The 23,496-nt window shown below is 40.2% G+C and overlaps 1 protein-coding gene across 2 annotated transcripts in view; it reads left to right on the top strand.

Annotated features, from left to right (window-relative positions):
* Positions 1 to 8,057: 8,057 nt before the first annotated feature.
* The window catches only part of LOC108712628 (vascular endothelial growth factor receptor 3), a 131,989-nt gene continuing 116,550 nt past the window's right edge, over positions 8,058 to 23,496 (top strand). The window contains exon 1 of one of the 2 annotated variants that reach the window (XM_018254935.2): positions 8,058 to 9,067. In XM_018254935.2, the coding sequence (XP_018110424.1) occupies positions 9,010 to 9,067 (58 nt within the window). In that variant the 5' untranslated portion in view covers positions 8,058 to 9,009. The remainder of the gene's footprint in view (positions 9,068 to 23,496) is intronic. The other variant, XM_018254934.2, reaches the window with a different exon arrangement.

Genomic DNA, 23,496 nt, shown 5'->3' on the forward strand with positions numbered 1-23,496 from the left:
GCCAATTATCAATAACAAAAACCAGTCCCAGGGCCTTATACTGGCCAATAAGCTGCCGACAAGGCCACCTTAATGTGATAAAATAGAAGCAAGATGTGGCAGCATACATAACGGCATACAAGAGCATTCAGCATAAGATCTTCCAGTTGTAAAAGGGATTTGTACATGATTTAAACAGGGTTTATTTTATTTTTGGATTTAGAATTGTTGCAGTTTTGTCACCTAATAAATCCTAGAAAAGTCACGCTTTTTTTTTCTGCGTTGCTGTTTAGTAAATCGACCCCTAGGTGTCACTATACCAGGGTAATAAAGTATAATTCTTTATACATATAAAGTGAAACTTGTTGATGTAGGAGGTTCGGCAGCCATTTTGGAGTAGGAGTAGGCTGACTAAATATAGATCCCTTACAGCACAAGTCTCCTGTGTTATTGTGAGTAGCGTAAACCCTACAGTCAGAAAGTATATAATCAGAAACACTCCACGCAACACAATAAACCTTTTCTTGTCTGTGTCACTGAAAAACAAAGACAATAGTACACAGATTTGTGTGTTCTTGTAACCCCCCTTCCCTTGGTTTCTGGATAATGTTGCCCTTTTGTCTGAATCAGAGTCCAACTCTGCAATGGTTTCCTGTTTGTGAGGCCATTCAGTCATGTGACTAACCTTACACAATGTCACCGCATATATTATTCGTCTGTTTGCCTTTGCAAAGCACACACACCTTGTGGAACAACATTTAACCCCAGGAAAAAGGAATTTGTACTCTGACTGAAAGTGAATTGTGGTGACTGTTAGTTTCGAGGAACCACGGCTGAGAGGATAAATGAGCCTTTGCTTTCCTGTGGTTGCCATATGCAATGGCATTTTGAGTGGCATCACTTCCTGTTCTATAGAAAACACTTAGAAAAGGAAATACAAGTTGTATCTTTAACCCCTTTTTTTTTAAAAAACAAAGGATGTAAAAATTGTGTTGCTTGCAGGAAGGAATGCAGTGGCTCTATAAGTGGAATGTTTGAAAGAAAATCATAGGCCCTAGTGGAGTAACTTCCATACAGCAGACACCACAACCGTGGGGACGGCCCAGGGGAAAGGGGCCCGTATTTTAGAGTTCCACTCGTCTACTTTGTGTTTGTGTCCCGTCTGCATCTCCCAGTGCAGCCTACTGCAAACAGAATGGGGGGGGGGTGTTGGAGAGGTGCAACCCAATGGTGCATTGAACATTGTACATCACTGAAACCATGCAATGCTGAAACAATGAAAAAATTACAAAAACTGTTACCTTACTCATATCGTTCCAGCAGAGCAGACTAAACACAACATTTAATATTCAAATATTAAGCCCTCACACGAGCTTGTGGCATTTGGTTTATATTTTATAGTCTCATAATGTTTGGATTGCAGCACTATCTTGGCTCAGATCCATTTTCTAATTATATCCTACAAGTTCTTTTTTCTCTTCCTACATTTACTGTCTAATTTTAAATCGACTACAAATTAGTATTAAAGGTGTTGTTCACCTTTAAATTAACTTTTAGTATGATGTAGAGAGTGCTATTCTGAGACAATTTGCAATTGCTTTTATTTTTTTATTATTTGTGGTTTTTGAGCTATTAAGCTTTTTATTCTGCTCTGTGCTTTGTGCTGCTGTTGTCCATTATGGAAGTCTTCCATATTACCCAAAACATATTAGTGGATACATTAACATCTAGCCGTACTCTTAGGGGGTTATGTATTAAGCTAAAATGTTTCTGTTCAGACTTTTAAAGGGGAATAACAATTTTTTTTGGAGAAAAAAAATAAAATTTTTTTTGGGATTTATTAAGGTCCGATGGTGTTAAAAAACCAATGAAAAAAGTACTCCAACTCAGACCTGCTGAGAACATGTAAAAGTCAATGGCAGATAACCGTTAACAATTTGACAGAAGATTTTCGGAGTTGCGAATGGTTTCCAAAAAAATCGTACGTTTCGAGCACAAAAACCCCAAAAAATTTGGATTCTGATTTTTTTACCATTTTATTGTGACGTTTTTTCCACACAAGAAAATTTCATGAATATTTATTGATAAATGGGGGGGGGGGTCTGTGTGGATTTGGTCGGATTCGTTTTCAGAAAATAGTGATAACTTTTCGGATTTTGATAAATAACCTCCCTAATCATGTTTGCAAGACAATCAATAAAAAAAGTACTGCAATATTAAAGGGTTAATCACCTTTGAATTACATTTTTAGTTTCATGTAAAAAGACAATTTGCAATTGGTTTGCATTTTTTAATGTGTTGAGTTATAAAAAGTAGAAATAACAATAGATTTGTAGCGTTTTTCACAGTGAAAACTGTGAAGCTGTGGAATTCTTTCCCTGATGTGGTTGTACTGACAGATACATTAGCTAGTTTTAACAAGGTTCTTGATGGCTTTATATTTAGTAAAAAAAAAAACAAGATTAATGAATTAAGATTTTCGCATTGACCCAGGGACTGATCTGATTGTTGTCTTTGAATTGAGAATGTCCCCCCCCCCTTTTTGCCGTCCTCGCCTAGCAGTTCACCAGTTTTAAAGGTTGAACTTAATGAACATTTCATTTCTAAACTTAAATTACAATATTTCTATGTTATATGCATGTGTATTCATCACACAGTCTTAAATAATCCTGACACACTCCAGTGACACTGGCACTATGTAATGCAAAAGACTGTTTTTGTACTTGGAGAGTAGCCATTTCCTTTTCATCACCACCACCTCCCCGGCTAACAACATGAATAATATCCGTTATCTGTAATCATAACGTCATCAGAATGACCAGTTATTAGTTGCTTGGAGACTTATCTAAATTCTCAGAAAGACAGAAGGGGAGCAGGGAGTGTGCAGACGGATCAAAAGAAAGTCAATTGGGGAACAGGAGGGGACCAATGAAGAAAAAAAATAATTGTTTCGGGGATAATAGGATAGATGCAGTGCACTGTCTGACAAAATAAACTGGGGCTCCCTATTTCATGATTTTTCATGAAAAAACTGGCCAACAAAGGTTACTGTTTCATGACAGAATTACATGACAGAGTAAATATTGCTCTGCATTCATAAATACACACCATATGCAGATAAATAAGGATCTCTGTCCTGCCATTTATTTTTTTATAAACACATGTGGATAGAAATGCTTTATTTTAATTTACGGAACTTATTGCACCAGCTCAGATTTTTAGCATTGCTATAATAGCAATGATCCATAGAGCCAGCCTAAATAGATATGGCACCTAAGGCAAGGGTGGCAGTTAGGGATGAGCACACTTTTTGAACAATACAGATTTGCTGCGCAATTCACATTTTTAGAAGTGGCAAACATATTTGAATCTGCACTAGAATAAATTTGTGGAAAGGAGATTGTGTTTTTTGGTGGGAAGAAAATGTGAGAATACACCCTCACGTATTCAGAAAGGCCTCTATTTCGGATTTTGTCAGACTCACTTTCATATGGTTTGTACCTATGGATTGAAGGTAAACTGATGTTATTCCAATATTTAAAAAGGAATTACGATCACAGCCTGGCAATTAAAGGCCTGTAATCAGCATGGCTTTATGAAGAATATGCCCTGTCAGACAAATCTGATTGCTTTTTATGTGAGATAAGTAAGAAATTAGACAGAGGGATTGCAGTAACTGTGATTTATTTTTTTGCCAAAGCGTTTGGGACAGTGCCTTACAAATGACTGATTACTAAACTAAGGTCTGCTGGTCTTAGTTAAGTTGTTTGTATAAGATAGGAGACTGGGTAAAGGGTTGTGTACAGAGAATGGTTGTCAATGGTACATTCTGTACTTCAACTAGTAGGTTTCTTATTGGGTCCCACAAGATTCTATATTGGGTATTCTTTTATTTAATTTATTCATTAATGCTGTAGTGGAGAGTGTTGTAAGTAATTTTTAAATGCACGAACATGGAGAGCTCGACCCAATCCCAAAACACTTGTTGTAAGTGTAGGGTGCTTATCTGTAAGACCCTTCCCTCGCATAAGGGTCAATGGGTAAATAACAAAAGAAATTCGGATGCACACCTGTTAGTTGCAATTGTGTCCAAATGGTGATTTATTTGAAGCCCAAAGTATACATCACAAAGGGGCAATGTTTCGGACCCCTCCGGGTCCTTTATCAAGCCTAAGTAATTTTTCAGTGTTTGCACAAAAAATGCAACCTAATTAATTCCATCCAGGATATGGCATCTTTGTGGCAGGATCTTGACAAACTGGCAATCTGGGTGGCTAGGCAGCAAATGAGATTAAATGTTGATAAAGCTAAGGTTATGCACGTTGGATGTAAAAATATGCAAGCCACTTATACCCAAACGCATAATGGGGAAGCTCCTTGGGGTCCTTGTAGATAATAAACTTGACTAGCTAGCAATGCCAGCCAGCAGGGCAAACAAGGATTTGAGCTGTATTTAGAAAGTCTCAGTTATGAAGAAAGACTGGCCAAGTTGGGATAGAGGTGCTTAAGGGCTGATATGTTCACTATGTATAATTATAAAGGGGACCATACACTAAAGGCTGTAATGTTTTATGTACAATAAGGTCCTTCCAGCAGATACAAAGGCATCCCTTCCAATTAGAACAAAGGACCTTCCATTTTAATATTCGGAAAGGGTTTTGTGACGGTGAGGGCTGGGAATTTGTGGAATTTTCTCCCTAAGTCGTACTTGTTGATACTTTAGAATGCTTCACAAAGGAGTTGGATGGCTTTTTAGCAAGTGAGAAACTAAAGAGTTATTGAAAATAGCCCTTAGCACCAAGTTAAACCAGGGACTGGTCCGATTGCAGGCAGGTTTTATATACAGTATACTGTACACAAAAGGTTGAACTCTATGGATATGGTGTCTTTTTTTCTTTAGTTTAACTTACTATGTTACTATGACATGGAATGATAAGAAAAATAAGGTAAATTATTGCTGCTGCTATTATCGTCTTCTGGAGTTGACCCCTTCCCCACACTCACACACCTTTTCCTGAAATGGTGCCTATGTTGCCTCCCCCAAGTTCTGACCCTGCTATGGGTTGCTTTTTCAAATATTTGGGGTCATGAGAAATATTCATATCATCAGCAAGAAGTGAGGTTACATCTGTCACAGAAGATAAGGCTACAGGGCTGATTACAGTTCAATTCTGATGCTGAATGAACTGGTTTAATGTGTAATGCAATAAGAATCTAAATTAATTAGCTATCAGGCTTATTTATATACTAGGGTCAGCACAATGACAGTGTGGAGGGGGACAAGCAATTGGCAACTTATTCCATCTGTGCCGCAATGACAAAGCTTATTAGCCAGGACCTTGTGACACATATAATGTGACTTTACAATTTACTTTTAAAGCAATATGTACAAAATGTAAACCAAATTAGTGTGCATTTTAAGAACATGTTCTAATAGACCTCAATAAAAGAATTTTTATGACATTTACACCCTCGTCCTACCAAGTTTCCATCTCTGCCCTGTACACAACCTGTGCACAAATTGTTCATTATTCCTCCTCCAGTGTCTGCACAGCAATAATCCTCCCTTCAGAGCTATTCTGTTTCTTTTGTTTGTTTTTCATAGTTACAAGGTTGAAAAAACAAAACATTGTAATGTCCCCCAAGCATGTCTTTCCCAATAAACCTATAGCCGATGAAGACAAATGCAAACCACAAAAATGTCTGAATAAAACCACTTGAGTGTTGAGTAAAAAAAAAATCTATATATTGCTTTTCTAATCTGAACATCAAATACACTTTGTTTTGGACTGCCTTTAACTTTTTTATAATCCAGAAGTTAACCCTAGAAAATGCTTTTAAGGATGTTCCACAAGATAGATTTGTTTGGTGATTAACTGTGCATGTTGGGAGTGCTGGGTGCAATGTAGAAATTAGTAAAAGTAAGTGAAAGTACAGAGTGGCTGCTGTGCTTTTGTGAGTTATGTGGCTGATAGATTTAAACTCGTTTTTGCTCTCTCTAAAGCTAAATTGGGCACTGGGCTTAACTGATTCCACAGGTGGTGGGCTACAAAGAATGTTTGTAAGAAATACATCTTCAGTTTGGGGCAATTGTTTTGGAAGCTGGGAAGTAACCCATGACCTCAGCCAGCTTCAGGTAGAACTCCATTGTTGACATTATGTGCTAGGGGCACTTTGTAAATTAACAAGGGGTGGTCATGTGCAGTCATTGTCTTAAAGTGTTAGGGATTCTGAAGGGGAATGTGAGTTCTTAAGGCAAGGGCTGTTTATAGACTAATTAGGAAAAATAGACAGGAGCGGGAGAAGAGTCAGGAACAGGCAGTAGCAGGACAGAGTGGGAAGAACCGAGCAGGAACAGAATTGAGGCAAGGAAGGGTAAAAACAAGGAAGAGCTGGAGCTAGGGGCAAGTTACAGTACTCAAGCTTTTAGGGCAATGCTTGAGCAAGGAAGTGTGGTAGGAACTTGGGTTAACTAGGGTGCAACTGGCTGTGATTGGCTAATCCTAACTGACCTATAAGAGCAGCCAGCAAGCAGGAGGTTCCTGGTTCAACTCCAAACCAAACCTGACATTATGACCCTCCTCACAGGGCACATTCCAGGCTCCCAAATAAACAATTAATTTTAGCAGAACATATAGCCCTTTGGAGTCAGCAGCAGAGAGAAAGGATTAGAATCAGACCCAACTACTGATCAGGGGGGCCAGGGGCAGAGTCACTCTTGTGGGTGCCTGAGTTTCAGGCAGGGTTATAAACAGAGGCATCCTCATGGGTGCCTGGGTTTCACTTGTTGTAGTATTAATAGGTCTTCTTTTAAGACAAGTGGAGTAACTGCTGGTGTACGCCCTTACTTCAAACGTAGATCATTCTGTACTGTGCCCCTTGCTCCCATCAAAAGCAGAATTCCACAGTAGTAAAGGTGGGAAACAGATACCAGAGGCATGTGTCAGTGTGTCACAGGATTTGTATTGCTGTATTATAGCATATGTCGAGATATGGCTCATTTTGCAATTTTTATCAGTGCAATATTCTTTGCCACAATTCCAGCAAAATTTGCATGCTGCAATTTGGTGCTAAATTTTGCATCAGATACCAGAAGCCGAAAGATTTGTGTAGCTGGCAGTTACTCATCATTCTCATCTGTGATTAAACTCTGACTGCCTATATGTGCAACAAGCCATAGAACTATTACTTACATCTGATCAAGGCAAGTTTTAGGTACAGGTCTCCCAAAGTAGGCAAATTGTTGGATGGAACTAGTATAGATGAGCTCAAATCTGTGTCCAGTTTTTGCACCTAACAATCCTAAGTGAGCCCTTACATCTCAGGATTGCAGCATTTTGAGTATTTTTCTCAAATCTAAACCGTGGGACTTTTAAACTCTGACAAGATATAATGATATTTTTTCAGATAATGCAATTACATTTAAATCTAAAAATATAAATTAAGGCCAGGTCAAGCCAACAGGGCACATGGACATTTGCAAATAATCGTGCACACATGACTTGGGGGAGTCATTGAGGGGACATGGGCCCAGATAGGAGATATAAACAAAAGTTAGGAGATATAAACAAAACCAAAGATCCCCACAAAGAGGCAGAACAAGGGCCTGCTTGTAATGGGCATGGCCAGGAGCAGAACTGGAATGGTCAGGGGTAGGCACAGGGGTGACTGTTGTTTCAGGTTGTAAGGGGAGTCTGGGCATGATGCAGAAAAAGCTCCAGAAAAGAACGAAGAACAGCGCTCTGGAAAATAATGAAGAAAACCCTTCTGGAAAAGAGCGAAGAAGCCGCGACAGAAAGGAACACAGATGAGCACTCGTCGAGGAGGATGAAAGCAACATACTGAAATTTAAAGGTAAGTTACGCTGAACACCAATGCAATGTTCATTTTTTTTAACCCCTGTCCACCAATGTTTCTTTTAACTTGTACGTACCCTAGCCACCAATGTTTTTTTAAAGTTGTACGGGGGGGCCCTGTCCGTCAGTGGGGTGGGCTCTGGGGAGGGCGGGGTCCTGACAATTTTGTCGTGCGGGGGCCTGCAATTTATGGTGGCAGCTTTGGGGGTAGGTATCTGCTTGGTTCTGTAATAGAGGCAAAGATGTGGGGCAATTTATATATTGTGGAAGGCAGGGTGCAAGTACAAAAATATGATAGATTGGGCATGTTATTTGCACTTCACAGCCTGCCTTCCATGTTGTAAATGACCCCCCATATATCTCCTTATTTTTTTTCTCAATATACACAAAACCCATAAGTATGTATGTGTTCCCTTTAATAGTAGAGTGCCTTGTAGTCTCCCCTAGTCTGGCAAACAGAACACAGGGCAACATGCTGTAGGTGTAACCTGAATACAGATTCTGCTCTGGCCCCTTGTACACTAAACATCGGCCCCATTTCTTGCCAAATTTTTAACATTACCAATTACCAGACTATCCATGAGTCACCCTCTCCTTTTTTTTCCTCCTCCCCAGCTGAGAAAAGAAAGGGGGATCTGAGAGGTGTAGGCTGCACAGCCCTGTCCATTGCAAGCATCAAGATTAAAACAATAATAAATACATTTACACAGGAACCTCTCTCCTCCCCCTTATCCCTCTTTGTAAAAGTGCTGTTCTTTAAAGTTTTTTCTTCCCCTTCTTCCTTGCAGCTTGATGGAAATGTAGAAAGCTCTGTAGAGCTCTGTCTAATCACAGGCATAGGAAAAGGAAATTGTTGTAAGTGCATCCTCATCTGCGCTCATACACACACACACACAAAAGTTTCCTCTGAGCTGGAAACAGTATTTTCATCTCTCATTGAACATATTCACCGTGGGGAGAGAAGAAGCGGATTAAAGTCCAGAGACTTTTGGATTAACTCTTTCTACTTGTACTCCAATTCTAAAGTTTCGGTGAGCGCTACACACCTTTTTCATACAGTGGCGACTTTATTTCAATTTTTGTTATTTTTATTTTCCTTTACTGGGAATAATACTATCTGGCAAGATATTTTACTACGGTGGTATTCCATTCTCTGCGGAGGGGAAAGCTGGAAATGAAGAGAGTTGTTTGCGTGTTCTTCTGCATATGGCTTATCACTATTGATACGACAGGTATGTCTGGGGTGCCTCTGGGTAGTGAAAATTTGCTAGACTAAGGGACTAGCTGTATCAGGAACACTCTAGAAATGTATTTGGAAACAACTTAGGCTTTCTTTTAATCACATATCAAAATATATAATACCATTCTCTGTATAAAATATTTGCTTTGCTTATTTTGCGACTAACAGAATGACACAATACAGTTTGTTATCCATGTGCCTTTTCTATAACATTTCTAATAAACTTTAATGGGATGATGTTGCCAAAGTGTATGTTTGGCTATTGGAAATGTAGAGCATCAATGCTCTGATATTACATACATACAGTATATCTGCCTATTACTACTAATTTCTATTATCTAGAAACCCATTATCCAGAAAGCTCCAAAATACATCTATATGGGATTTCCCTTTTCTGTGTAATAATAAGATATAAAATACCTTGATGCTAAAGTGTTTAAATCCACATTGGTGGCAAAAGAAACCAATTAAGTTTTCTTAATGTTTTTTTTTTTGTTTTATGGCATGGAGATTCAAATTACAGGAAAACACCATTATATAGAAGAATCCCACGTCCCAAGCATTCTGAATAAAAAATCCTATAGCTGTATATATCTGTACCATAAGAACAGCTGATAATAAATACATTTGATTGAGTAATATCTAATTCAATGGTACAAATTGGTAAATGTTTTTTGGTTTCTTTCCTTAAGTTCGGAACGTAAACAAAAATGTAACCTCAACCAGCAATCTTTACCATCACCTAAAACAGCAACATGCTGTAAAGAACTAACTTTTTCCTTTTTTCTGACTTTTTGCTTAAAAGCATGACGTGTATTTGAAGGCTTTTGATAAAAAACAGCACTTCTGTGATATCTTACAGTGGCGTTTTCCTCATACAGCCAGAGTGACTCTCGCTGTCAGGGCACCTCTCTAGGGAAGACCGAGGCAATATTTTGTTTACATTAGTGCTGTAAGGGAAAACCTTTTGAATGTTTAGCAAGCAAATTAGGAGAGATAGAGAGAGAGAAGCAGAAAGCAAGAGTGCCAAAACCAGAATGTTACTCAAACAGGTGCAGTTTTTAAACTGAAGCTATAGGTATAATTTAAATTTAATTTTACTAAGCTATAATCAACCTGGATGTGATAAACACTGAAAGGGGAAACCACTGAAACACATTTTTTTTGCATAATTAAGAAAATATAATCTTAAGTAACATTTTGGTATGAATTATACATTTGACATATGTCATGTGACGTGTGCTCTGATAAACTTCAGTCACTCTTTACTGCTGTGCTGCAAATTGAAGTGATATCACCCCTCCCCCCCCAGCAGCCTAACAACAGAACAATGGGAAGGTAACGAGATAGCAGCTTCCTAACACAAGATAACAGCTGCCTGGTAGATCTAAGAACAGCGCTCAATACTTAAAAGCCAGGTCCCACTGAGGCACATTCAGTTACATTGAAGGAGGAACAACAGCCTGCCAGAAAGCAGTTCCATCCTAAAGAACTGGCTCTTTCTGAAAGCACATGAAAGAGTGAATGATTTTTTCGTTTTGACACCCGAAAACCTCATCTTTTTTGGATTATCTAATGAAAACCAGCCTGAAACCCTTGAAGATCAAGAAGGCAAGAAACATCTTCAAATTGCTGACGGGACATCTGCCATTGACTTCTACATGATTTCGACTGGTTTTAGCTGGAGTATTTTCCATTTTGGATGTTTAGCAGCCTTGGAGCATAATAAATCTAGAGAAAGTAGAATTCCCTCTACAAATTTGAGTTTTGCCCCTAAAAAAACTCAACCAGAAAAAATTGGGGCTTCATAAATAGGCCTTAAATGTTCAGAATACAATATCCATTGTCCACTAGGAGTCAACCCTGAGAATGTACTTCTGGGTTTTATACATTCTTCTTGTCTGAGCTGTTTATATGGGGGTGGAAATGGGGTAACCCTAGTTTTCTAGATTACAGATAGTTTAAGCCAGACAGCAGGTCTCTATTGGCAGGGCCCACCGGGTTTTTCCCAGTGTCAGTCCAATCTGACCCTGTTAAAGACTGTATCTCCAGCATATTCCACAGCACTGCAAATGTCAGAGTTTCAGCTTTGTGAACCAAAACTTGATGTAGAGCTAGTTATATTTATCAGTTATTTCTATTGCAGTTAGAAAAATCACAATTTTAAAGGGGATATTGAAGACCCACCCTGAACCTCAAACTATTCATTAATACAGGAAATATGGCTTTGATTCATGATTTGATTTGACTCCATTTTGATTAGAATTATCTTGTCCAAGTGATTTTAATGCTGCTGTTGCAGAGTGCAACTTGATGATAGGAATATCCTTTGATCTGTAAGCTGCCATGCCACTGACTAGGTGAAAGGAATTTAGCCATTGGTTAAACAGTGCTCCCAATGGTAAGAATACAATGAAAAATAGAGCAAACCTGATCTGTACATCTGTATTTGAGTCACATGTATTATATGTGTTTACATTACATTGCTTTATTATGAGGGAATGGATTCTCCTTTACTTTAGAGGCACTGGCTGTCAAGCAGGGGCCAGATAGATAGCTGTCAATGCTGGATTGCTAAAGGGTTTTCTAAGAAAAATACGCTGTCTTGAGAAAAATTGGAAAGTAGGGAATAGAGAATGTAAATTCTCTTGGCAATCTTACTTGTCGGGATGTTCCTTGTTTTTTCTAATAATAAGAGATATTTGATAATGCAATATAAAATTCCATGGAGAGCTGCAGTCGGGTAACACTCATGTCATATTATTTAGATTGAAAGCATTCGCTGTTCCAGTCCTGTATTATTAATGACCTCATGCTATCCGCCATAACAAATGTCCTGCCTGGACTAATCTTTGCAAAGCAGTGTTACTGTACTGCACCTGAGTACAGAGCACCGGGCAGATGGGAAATGCTAATAAAAACATATTAGGTGTGCATGCTTCCACTGTACATAACCCTGGCTCTAGAATTCCAGAAATTCACTTAAAGGAGAAGGAAAGGCTTCGTACACTTTGGGGTGCCAAATGTTAGGCACCCCAAGTCATTGTATATATCTACCTGAAACCCCGGGCTGGTGCTTCTATCAGCGGAGCAATCCTCTTCCGTCGTCCTCTTTCCTTCACGCGGCTACTCATGCGCAGTAGAACGAAGGGCCGAACTTTAACTAAAAAGTTGGCTATTTCGTTTAACTGTGCATGCGTTTGCCCCGGGAAATTTGAAGAAAGAAGACGCTGGAAGAGGATCGTTCTGTGGTTCCATGGTGCTCACTGGAATAACACTGGACAGGTACAGTTTTCTGCTGATAGGAGCAGAAAATTTCCTGAAAGCCCGGGGTTTCAGGAAATCATTTTTTAAAGTTTTAATTATTTGATTATAATGGAGTCTATGGGAGATGGCCTTCCCATAATTCAGAGCTTTATGGACAATGGGTTTCCAGATAACAGATCCTAATTTTCTTGAAGAAAAATCTGCGTTATATGGCTTTATAATGGCTGTATCTCATGCCAGCTTTTTCTTTGTATGTTCTGTCTCAGAACACAGTCTATTACTGCATATGTTTCTTGGTGAGTATTAGGTTGCAGCACATTCTGAGTTGCATCATGTATTTCACGGCTCACTATATGTACACCCTGGGATACTAAGCCTTCCGAGTCATTTGTGGCCATATGTATAACAAAGATTGCCTTTGTCAACTGGCACATTCCATACTAAGTGCTATATAAAATGATGTGCTAACCCATGTAACATTTTCCTATGCCATGCAAAATCATCTAAACCACAAGTATGAAAATAGGTCAGTACCCTATAAAACAGATTTATAAAGAAATAAAAGCAAAAGTATAGCTGTAGATGTGTTTCTTCTTTTTTGAATACTTGTAAAGAACAAAAGGCAAGTTACTTGTATTATTATATTTCAAATGCAGTGTTTTTAAAGATGAACTTGAAACTTAAAAAACAAAAAAATATAATATACTTCATAGACTTCATAAGAAACATTCTTTATAGCTGGTGGGGAACATGGATGATATAATTCAGCACGGAAGATGCTGAATAATGAAGCTTTCAAGCCATTGTATTACTAACCAATTCAAGTCCATAAGTGGTCAATATCATGTCCCTTTTATTTTTGTCCATTGTCCATGTACACCTTTTTGTTTTGGTTTTTCTACAGTATGTGCTTCCTGTTGTCCTCAATATTAAGTTGCTGATGAGATGTAGCAGTGCAGCTTTAGGAACCGTTATCCAGAAACATGTTATCCAAAAAGCTCCAACAACTTATGGGAAGGCCATCTCCCATAGATCCATACACACTTTTCTTGCACCTGCTGAAATAAATGATCTAAAGGCAATGCCAAGTTTCTGGTGTGCTTCCTCCATATGGGATTTCATCTCGCATGGGCACCATTTTTAGAAATGATTTCCTTTTTTTCTTTAATGATAAAACAGTACCTTGTACTCAATTCCAACTAAGATAGAGTTAATCCTTATTGGCGGCAAAACAATGTTATTGGGTTCATTTAATGTTTATGTGATATTTTAGTAGACATAAAGTATAAAGATCCAAATTTCGGAAATATCCATAATCTGGAAGAAGCCAGGTCCTAAGCATTCTGCTTTACTTGTTTCATATCTGTATTGTTTACTGCGCAAGAACAGCATTGCTACATATCACTGGGGCTCATTTATCAACCTATAGCAACCAATCAGTGATTAGCTTTTTAAAGCCAGCTGCAAGTAGAACAATGATTGCAGCAATTTGATTGCTTTCCATGGTACTGCCCATGGGCAAATTTGCCCAGTGTTGATAAATGACCCCCACTATCTTTTTTTCTGTGTATTTCACAGATGGTACACTACTGTGCTCACCAGTCAAATATTTTCTTATCCACAAATCTCCTTTTATATAAACCTTTCTATTTATTATTCCCTTCAAGAACCCAACTTCTTTCTATTGTATAATATTAGTGAAGCTTCTGTGGACAGGCCAGGGGTGATTGTTCTCTCGGGTGGACCATTTTGAGACAAGAAACCAACCTGTAGTAACTTTAAGAGCCAATTTTTGAACACGGTAACTAGAATTTCATTTTTTAGTTAGAGTTCAAATTTTCACTCTCCACTAGCAATCCCACACCTCATCCTAGTCCCAGTACAGGAGAGCTATGCACTTTGGGGTGAAGGGAGCAGCACCCCCAGCAGGGATGGTAACAGCAATGTATTTTCTTTTATTATACAGGTGGGCCAAGGAGAGGTTCTGGCTAGGAACCTATACCCAACTGGCACTCCTACTTCTAAGCAGGCCCTAGCGGCAGGCCCGGACTGGCAATCTGTGGGTTCTGGCAAATGCTGCTGGGCAAAGGGGCTGCTGTATGGTTCGATATAAAGTTACCATATAGTGGGCTGTTAGGGGGCTGTTTGGGCCTCTGTGTACTTGGAATGGCAGGGCCTATTTTGACTCCCAGTCCAGGCCTGCCTAGCGGCAGTTACAAGGAGTCTGCTGCACTGCAAGTGGTGGCTAAGCCAGCTGCATAAAAATCCCCATTTGCAACTAAGTTTATACATCCTGCCTTACAGTTCATAAACATTATATAGTTTTCCTTTAAAAGCAGGAATTCCAATATTTATTGCTTTGTTGCTCCATTAGAAACCACTGAGCTACTGTGCAATGTGTTATAAGGGCCACACATGCAGCTCATACAGGGAAATCCTTTGCACGTTACTCTGTGAGCCATTATTTGTTATGGTCACACGCTGTTTATAAGACATAATGTATACAGATGCTTTACAGTGGTCATCGCATTGCAGTTATTTATTTCACATAAGTGTCCTCCTCTGTGTTCCAGTGCACTGTGATTAATAGGCTTTTTTTCGGGATCTGCATCTTTGGCTTTGGAAAACAGAGTGTGTCAAACCTACCTAGAAACAGATGTTTGGCATTGGAGACAGGGGGTTAAGCGATGATGCAGGTAATTTGCTGGATGGAGTGTGTGGGAGACCCAGTGCCAGTCTACCATTCCTTGATTTTTATTGGAGGAGGTCAGACCTGGTACATGGGAAAGGAAAAATTGGCAGCTGGAGCGGATGTCCTGACCTCCCTCCCCTTTCTTCCTGTCAGCCCTCCATCCCTGTTCTTTATTTAGCCACTATAATGGACAGGAGGAATCAGACGGCAGAATCTGTCACTGGCTGATAACAGATCAGGGACTCCTTTCATCATATGGCAGAAATAGGCTGATCAGAGTTTAAACATTTCCATTTAATCAATGCAGGTAGTTTGGCTGGTTTTGTCCATGAACTTTCTCATTATCCTGTGTACATTTCATCCCTTACTTTACAGAGCAAATAATTTGGAATAGGAATTTATATTTCTGCCTTGTGTAAGATATGTGTATATATATATATATATATATATATATATATATATATATATATATATATATATATATATATATATATATATACACTTTATAGTTTAATGGTCCCAAAAACATTTTCTCTTCCCTTTTCCTATTTCCTTTCAACTACCTTTCCCCCATTTTTCTTCCAGATGTGATGAAAATGTTAATAAAAAACATTGAAGTACAGTATTGTAGCACATTGAATACTTCTTCATTTGCTCTCTCAACTATACAGGGAAACATTTCAGGCCAGCCTTTGTGTTTTGTCAAGCTCAGACTGAAATGTTGACAGGCCCGGATTTGTGGAAAGGCCACCTAGGCCTGGGACTAGGACGGCAGGATTTTAGGGGGGGGCGCATGCTGCCCAAACACACCCACATGTTCAAAAACACTGGGTATAAACACTGGAGATACAATAATTTTTTAAATTTCCCGGGCGCCAATCCCCAATGCTCTGGTCCAGATGATGAAAATTTGCCTGAATAAAGGGGAGGGGACAGGGGCGACATACGGCAGTGGGCCTAGGGGTGCCCACTATGTAAATCCGGACCTGAATGTTGACATCTATTTGTATGCCTATAAGCCCATAAGCAATTATCATTTTTGCTGTAAATATTCAGTGTTGAAGTATCGCTTTGCTTACAACACTTAACGAGAAGCAAAAGAGTAAAGCAAATTATTGAAACATAATAACACACAGTCATTAAACTGTGTTTAGATTTTGAAAATGCTGCTGGTGTTCTATACATAAATAAGTGCGAGGATGATTAATTGCATCAACATTATACTAAGTGGGAGAATGTACAATGAAAACAGAGGCACAGAGTGGGGTCAAAGATGACCCTTTACAATGTTCAGAGTGCTTGCCCTATCCCTATGCAATGGTGGCATAAAGTACTCAAAGGTAATTTTATCTTTATGTCATAAGTTAGGCCTTGCGTCAAAGCCTTCCATGAAACTCTTTTGATGTGGTGGACCTCTCTCTCCATAGGGAGAGAATGGATAATGCAGGAAATTGTGTAATTGCCCCACCTTCGTAAACCATGGAAGCAGCAGAGCTAAAATAAACAATTCTTTGTAAAAAAAAAACAAGTATAATTTTATTTAGAAAAACAAAACCTCTCCAGTGTTGGACTGTAGTGTCCTGACTCACTGGGCTGCCAACTCAGCCCCCCTCCCCCCAGTCACGGCCCTCCTTGTACCAGTCTCGACCCTAGCTCCAGTCACAGCCCTTCTCACCAGTCAAGGTCCTTCTTTCCCCCACCCAATCACGGCCCTCATAGCCCCAGTATTGCCCCTGCCTCATTAAAAACACTCCTCCACCTGCCTACATAACTTTTACCTTTTGCGACCACAACGAGGGGAGAGCCCACAGTTCCCGGCAGGGATTGGGCTTGGCTAAGTGGGACTTAGCTAACTGGGATTTTTTTCCTTGTGTCCTGCAGGCCCAGTACAACCCTGAAATCTCTATGGGTTAAGGAGGGTATCTGTAAAAAAACAGAAGAAACTACCCTTCCTCCCATGCATAGTCATTGCTATTGCTATTGTCAGGGGCAAACCTGCCACTATAACAATATAACTATAACTGTGGCTTAAACTGTAGTTAATGTGCAGCAACGTTTCTGATGTAGGAGCTGTCCGAGGCTCATTGGTGGAGTGCCCTGCTAATGTGCATAAACTTCCCTAAATGTCCTGGATGACTGAGGATAATGGACAGACATAGTGTAGCAACATCTGGAAGGATCTAGATCTGACATGCCTAATATGTCTGCACCCTTCAGTCTGTGATTTATGCAAATTTGAGAGACATGCAGCTTACAGTGGGTTTCCCATTTATTCATGACACAATTCACATTCCTTCCTCTGCTTCCTCCTTCATGTTATATTCTCACTTCCTGTTCCTGACTTCTTACCCAGCCTGCCTTCCTCACTCACTCACTTACATAGTAATGTAAACATGATGGGCATCTGTGGCATTCTAGCAACTCTTGGCCAGACTAACAATGACACAGACTGGCCTTTTTACAAAAACAGACTCTTGGGTGCATAGTATACACATGGAGATATAAAGAATGATGTGTTTTTCTCATAGCTAATCTCTTTGTGATATGTTCTTGCAGTCTCTGCAGTCAAATTCTCTGTACAGGTATGGGACCTGTTATCCAGAATGCTCAGGACCTGGAGTCAGTGTCAGACTGGGTCGGCGGAACACCAGGAAATAACCCGGTGGGCCCCGGCCCAGCCACGTTTCCCAAATCGGGTGCCCCACTTAAAAAACGTCTGCAGCTGCGCCTCTGTGCAGGCGGGCGACGTACAGGCTTTCAAGCAGGAGCGTGCTATACCTGTGTTCGCGCAGGCACGCGCCGCACCGGCACAGAGGGCAAAGAGAGAAGCCGGAAGGGCAGGTCCGGACTGAGAATTAAAATAGGCCCTGGCATTTCAGGTACACAGAGGCCCAATCAGCCCAAACAGCCCCCACCAGCCCACTAAATACTGACTTTCTATGGGACCTTATAGCAGCCCCTCTGGCATTTGCCAGAACCCACAGATTGCCAGTCCGGGCCTGCGGAAGGGGCTCGAGAGGGAGGCACACAGAGGGAAGCTGGGAGGGGGCCCCCGGTGACTGCCTGTAAGGGCCTTTATGTGGCAGTCCCGGTGGGCACCCATTACTCCAGTCCGACCCTGCCTGGAGTTTTCCAGATAAGTAATTTGGATCTCCATACCTTAAGTAAACATACTAAAAAATACATTTAAACATTAGATAGGCCCAAGATAAGAACAAGTACAAGGTACTGTTTTATTATTACAGAGAAAAACACAATAATTTTTCAACAATTTTAACAAATTATTTGCTTAAAGAAGAAGGAAAGTCTTTTTGAACTTGGGGGTGCCTAATGTTAGTCACCCCCAGTGATTGTATTTACTTACCTGAATCCCTGGGCTGGTGTTCCTATCATCAGAAAACTGCACCGGCCTGGGGTTATACCAGTGAGCACCACAGAGCGATCCTCTTCCATCTTCCTCTTTCTTTGTGCGGCTGCGCATGTGTAGTAGATGAAAAGCCGACTTTTAACTAAAACGTCTGTTGCTGTTTAAAGCCACTGCCCCAGTCAGCGTATCTAGCAGAGCAATTGTGGGAGATGTCATCTCCCAACAGCTGCAGTGCCACAGGTTTCCTGTGCTTGGTGTGGGATTTTCTTCCTGGTTTTTATCCCATGAAATGAGGTTAATCCTGGCTCCCTCATTTAACTGATCTTCAGTGAAGAAAAGAAATGTACTTCCCTTAGGCATATTAGCTGGCACATAGATATTTTATCCCAGGGATAATGTTTCTTGAAATTAAATAAGATCTTTTTTTGGAATTAGGCAAACTTGTAATGTAATGTAAATTCCAACCTTTAGCAGCTGCATTCAGCCATGATATTAGGCATACGGAGCTCTCATTGTTACGGGAGCTAGGTCAAGCTAGCACCACAGGTGGCATATTACTTGAGGGAAAAGCTGAATCTGCACTGTACTGTGGGATTCACAAGTGCAAAGGTTTAACATATGCTGTTATTAATAGTGATGTTGAGCTAAAGACGTATATATAAATATATAAACAACTATTAAACAGCTGCTAAAAATGTAAGGATGTTATTGAGTATCATTAGCATGGCTGGACTGAACCAGGTTAAAGCCAATTAATATGAATATTTGAACCCAAGATTTCAGGAACCTGAGAAGGTAAAAAAAGGTATAAGGGCTCTTACTGATGAGCGTTTTTACATGCGCTCCCCTGCGTTCCGTTTTTCTTCGTTCAGCCGCCCGGGAGCGCAGGAATAGCCGCATTACATTTTTTCCAATGGGGCTGTACTCACACAGGCGCGTGTAGGCACCGAACGCAGGAAAAATGCAGCATGTTGCGTCTCAACCTGTGTTCGGCGCCTACACGCGGCTGAGTACAGTCCCATTGGAAAAAATGTAATGTGTCTATTCCTGCGCTCCCCTGCGGCTGAACGCAGAAAAACGGAACGCAGGGGATCGCAGGTAAAAACGCTCGTCAGTAAGAGCCCTTAATCAGGGATGTCTTGCATTCATGCCTCCAGCTGCTAAACATGTAAGGGTGTTATTGAGTATCATTAGCAAGGCTGGAGTGAACCAGGTTAAAGCCAATTAATTACAATTTTTGAACCCAAGATTTTAGGAACCCGAGTACGGAAAAAAGGTATAAATCGGGGATGTCATGCCTTCATGCTCCCAGCTGATATTCTTCAACTCCAAAGCATAACTTAAAAATATAGGTATGGGACCTGTTATCCAGAATTCTCTGGACTTGGGGTTTTCTGGATAAGGGGTTTCTGTAATTTGGAACTCTATACATTACATTTACTAAAAACCATTTAAACATTAAATACAGTTTTTTTAAAAAAGTTTTGAATTATTTGATTATAATGGAGTCTATTGTTTTGCTCATCAGCCAGTCACTGGATATGCTTCCACCAATGTTACACAACTGATCAAGTGTACAGATGTGTCACACTTCATTTTGCTTCTAGGTCATGCATATCTTAAAAGGTATGTCGTATTGTCCTTCCATAAAACCAGCCCTGTAAGGCTAATAAAAGACGAGACATTTTCTCCAAACATGTTAAGGGTGATTCTCTTGATGTAATTGTGATGCACCTATTGCAATTGTGTCTCATTTGTCAATTTAAGGGTAGGACTACATGCTGCGTCTGCATCCGATAGTCATGTCGCGTCGGATCAATGCTACGACTTCATGCATTCACTTATCTATTTTTGTCACATGCGATTTGTTGCAGCGCATCGGATCGCGCCGAAAACGTTTGTGTAGTCCTACCCTTTGGCAACTGGGCACAGTTGTACTATATATTTTTGAAGTATCATTTCTGGTGTTCGTTTTGGTAAAACTGAACTGTGGCAATTGATGCAGGGCAATTACGGGGCCTTGAGCTTCAGAGGAGACGGTAGCCCCATGGTTCCACTGCATTCTTAGGTGCAGCAGTGCTTAATTTAGACAGAAGGTAGCAAGGACTGAGTGGCACCAACTATATGGAACTGACTTTAGTGAAAGTGGTGTCATGTGTAAGGGCTGAACTCCACAGAACATTTACAAACGTTTCGTTGCATGGCGACAAAACGCAAGCGACAAGTCGGAGGCGATAAAGGTAAAAACTCTGCTTAACACGACTGTCGGATGAAGACACAGAGTGCATTGTTTACATCCGAAAGTCGTGTCATGTCGGATACATGTAGTTTGTACCTGTGATGTTTCTATCACCCCCATTATATTTGGTGTCTCCATCTTGTCACCTGTGTTTCGTCACCATGCAATGAATCGTTTGTAACCATTCCGTGGAGTTCAGCCTTAACTGACTGTGAGGAAAGTGCTACTGCACTTGTGGACATACATGAGTCTTCTGGTGTTGCTGACTCTTGCATTAAATCCTATATCCACACTGGAACATCAGGACCTTTGCTTACTAGATAATTGGCACAAAGGAGATGTGGCAGTTCTTATTAAACAGTTTTAACTTCTCTGAGATTGGTCGATATGGTGTTTGTCTCAGTGTTTGGACATCACTTACCTGTGTCATGAGATGTTTTGCCGCCAAGTCTGTCTCATAAAAATGCACTATGATAAAGGCAGGGGACCCAGTGAACTGTTAGTCCTTTCTGACATCATAAACCCTGTGAGTGTGGTATCGTTGGTTTGCTTCTATTTGTATACATATTGGGGCTGTACCCAGGCACACTGTCAAAGATATACCTACATACACACAAATACACATACATATGTAAAACTATATGTTGTTGTTGTTGGGATACTTTAGGCCTGGATATTATGCCAACAAATATTTCAAGCCCCTCTTGGCATTAAGGAATATTTTATCACAACAGCTCCATTGCACATAATTAATCTTCATGAGTACATACTTTAAAGGCAATTACAGAAGGCTATAATATATTCTAATGTTATTGTAAAGAGTAATCATGTCCATGGTCAGAACCAGGAGTTGGCAGAAGTAGGCCCGGATTTGTGTGAAGGCCCATAAAGGCCTAGGCCTAGGGTGGGCACATCATGATTTTTTGGGAAGCACTAGGGATGCACAGGAGATTTCTGTGTGTCCCCAGTGCTTTGGCAGAAAAGTGTGCATGCATGTGTTTGAGAGGAGGGAGGGTGCAAGGAGCCATTGCAGGACCCTCTGGCCTAGGAAGAAGGACTGCAGAGCTGGGGAATATAGTCACAAAGTGAAGGGTTGGGACAGCCATTGGCGGGGACTTTTCCTAGGGTGCAACAATTTGTTTTTTCAACACCCGTTTTTCAATAAAAGAATATAGAATACCTTATCAGATTTTGTAGACACCGCTTAACCATGCCCAGAGTGGCACAGTGTGTTATTCACAAAAATGCCCAAATGCTTCTCAGTTGAAGCAAAATAACTTCAAAAATGAAAGTCTTTTAAAGTAATGCAAATATAATGTAGTGTTGTGTTGCACTGTTAAAACTGGTGTGTTTGCTTCAGAAACTCTATAATAGTTTATATTAACAGGCTGCTTTGTGGCCATGGAGGCAGCCATTCAAAGCTGAAAAAGGAGAAAAGGCACAGGTTACACCGCAGATAATAGATAAGCTCAGTTGTACACAATGGGATTTTTCCGAATGTATCTGTTATACATTGTGTGTCCTATGCTTGAATTGCTGCCTCCATGGCTACATAGAAGCTTGTTTATATAAATAATAGTAGTGTTTCTGAAGCACATACACCAGTTTTACCAGTGCAGGGCAACAGTATATTATGTAATTTCTTTAAGACACTTTCCGTTTTTGGTGTTACTGTTCCTTTAAGGAGGCCCCCAGCACTATTCCATTTGGCAAAATTCTGCATGGAACTTATAGCTTTGCACAGGCTTTATCAGAAAAAACAAGAAACAGTAGTTACAGTGCCAACCTCATGGTCATTTATGAACAAATCAAAAAGCAACAGATGACTTCAGAACTAACTCTTTGATGCTCAGAACTTTTGCCATTTCAAGAGAACTCAGCAGGTGAAATTATTGGCTGAACCTTTTTTAACGTATAAAATATCACTTTTTTGTTTGTCAACTTTGAGTCACTCGAGTACTACTGTTATTCCGGTGGCAGCAATGGCATCCCTATTGAATATTGGAGGAATATTCACTTGTGATGAGTGAATCTGTCCCGTTTAGCTTTGCAGAAAAATTATCTAAACTGCTTAAAAATCCACAAAACTGCAAAAAAATTTGAGAAAAGCATTGAATCGATTTTTCTTACGAGTGCAACTTTTTTATACGAGTGTGACTTTTTTCTCACTCCAAATGCTTTACTGTTTTGACACAGTTTCACCAAAATATTTGCAGATGGCGAAATGTGGCATTTAAGAGCAAATGCCTGGTGAAAAAAAAATGTACTCATCGCTAATATTCAGTTGTGTAGCCTTGTCCTTTACACCCATCGAAGTTACCTGTTTCTTCAAAAAGTATGAATAAATGCTATTTTCTATGCTGAAATCTAGCTGTTTAACAGTTCTTCTCTTTCTGCATCATTTGAAATCCTGGCAGGGAAGGAGGGACTAAACACTAGGGATGTCGCGGACTGTTCGCCCGCGAACTAATTCGCGCGAACATCGACTATTCGCGTTCGGCGAATGTTCGCGAACGTCGCGCGACGTTCGCCAATTTGGGTTCGCCTTAGCTGGCGCTTATTTTTGCCCTCTCACCCCAGACCAGCAGATACATGGCAGCCAATCAGGAAGCTCTCCCTCCTGGACCACCCCCACACCCCCTGGACCACTCCCCTTCCATATATAAACTGAAGCCCTGCAGCGTTTTTTCATTCTGCCTGTGTGTGCTTGGAAGAGCTAGTGTAGGGAGAGAGCTGTTAGTGATTTGAGGGACAGTTGATAGTAACTTTGCTGGCTAGTAATCTACTTGATACTGCTCTGTATTGTAGGGACAGAACTCTGCAGGGATTTGAGGGACATTTTAGGTTAGGTAGCTT

This window comes from Xenopus laevis, chromosome 3S, assembly GCF_017654675.1.
Source record: "Xenopus laevis strain J_2021 chromosome 3S, Xenopus_laevis_v10.1, whole genome shotgun sequence".
NCBI classification, from domain to species: Eukaryota; Metazoa; Chordata; class Amphibia; order Anura; family Pipidae; genus Xenopus; species Xenopus laevis.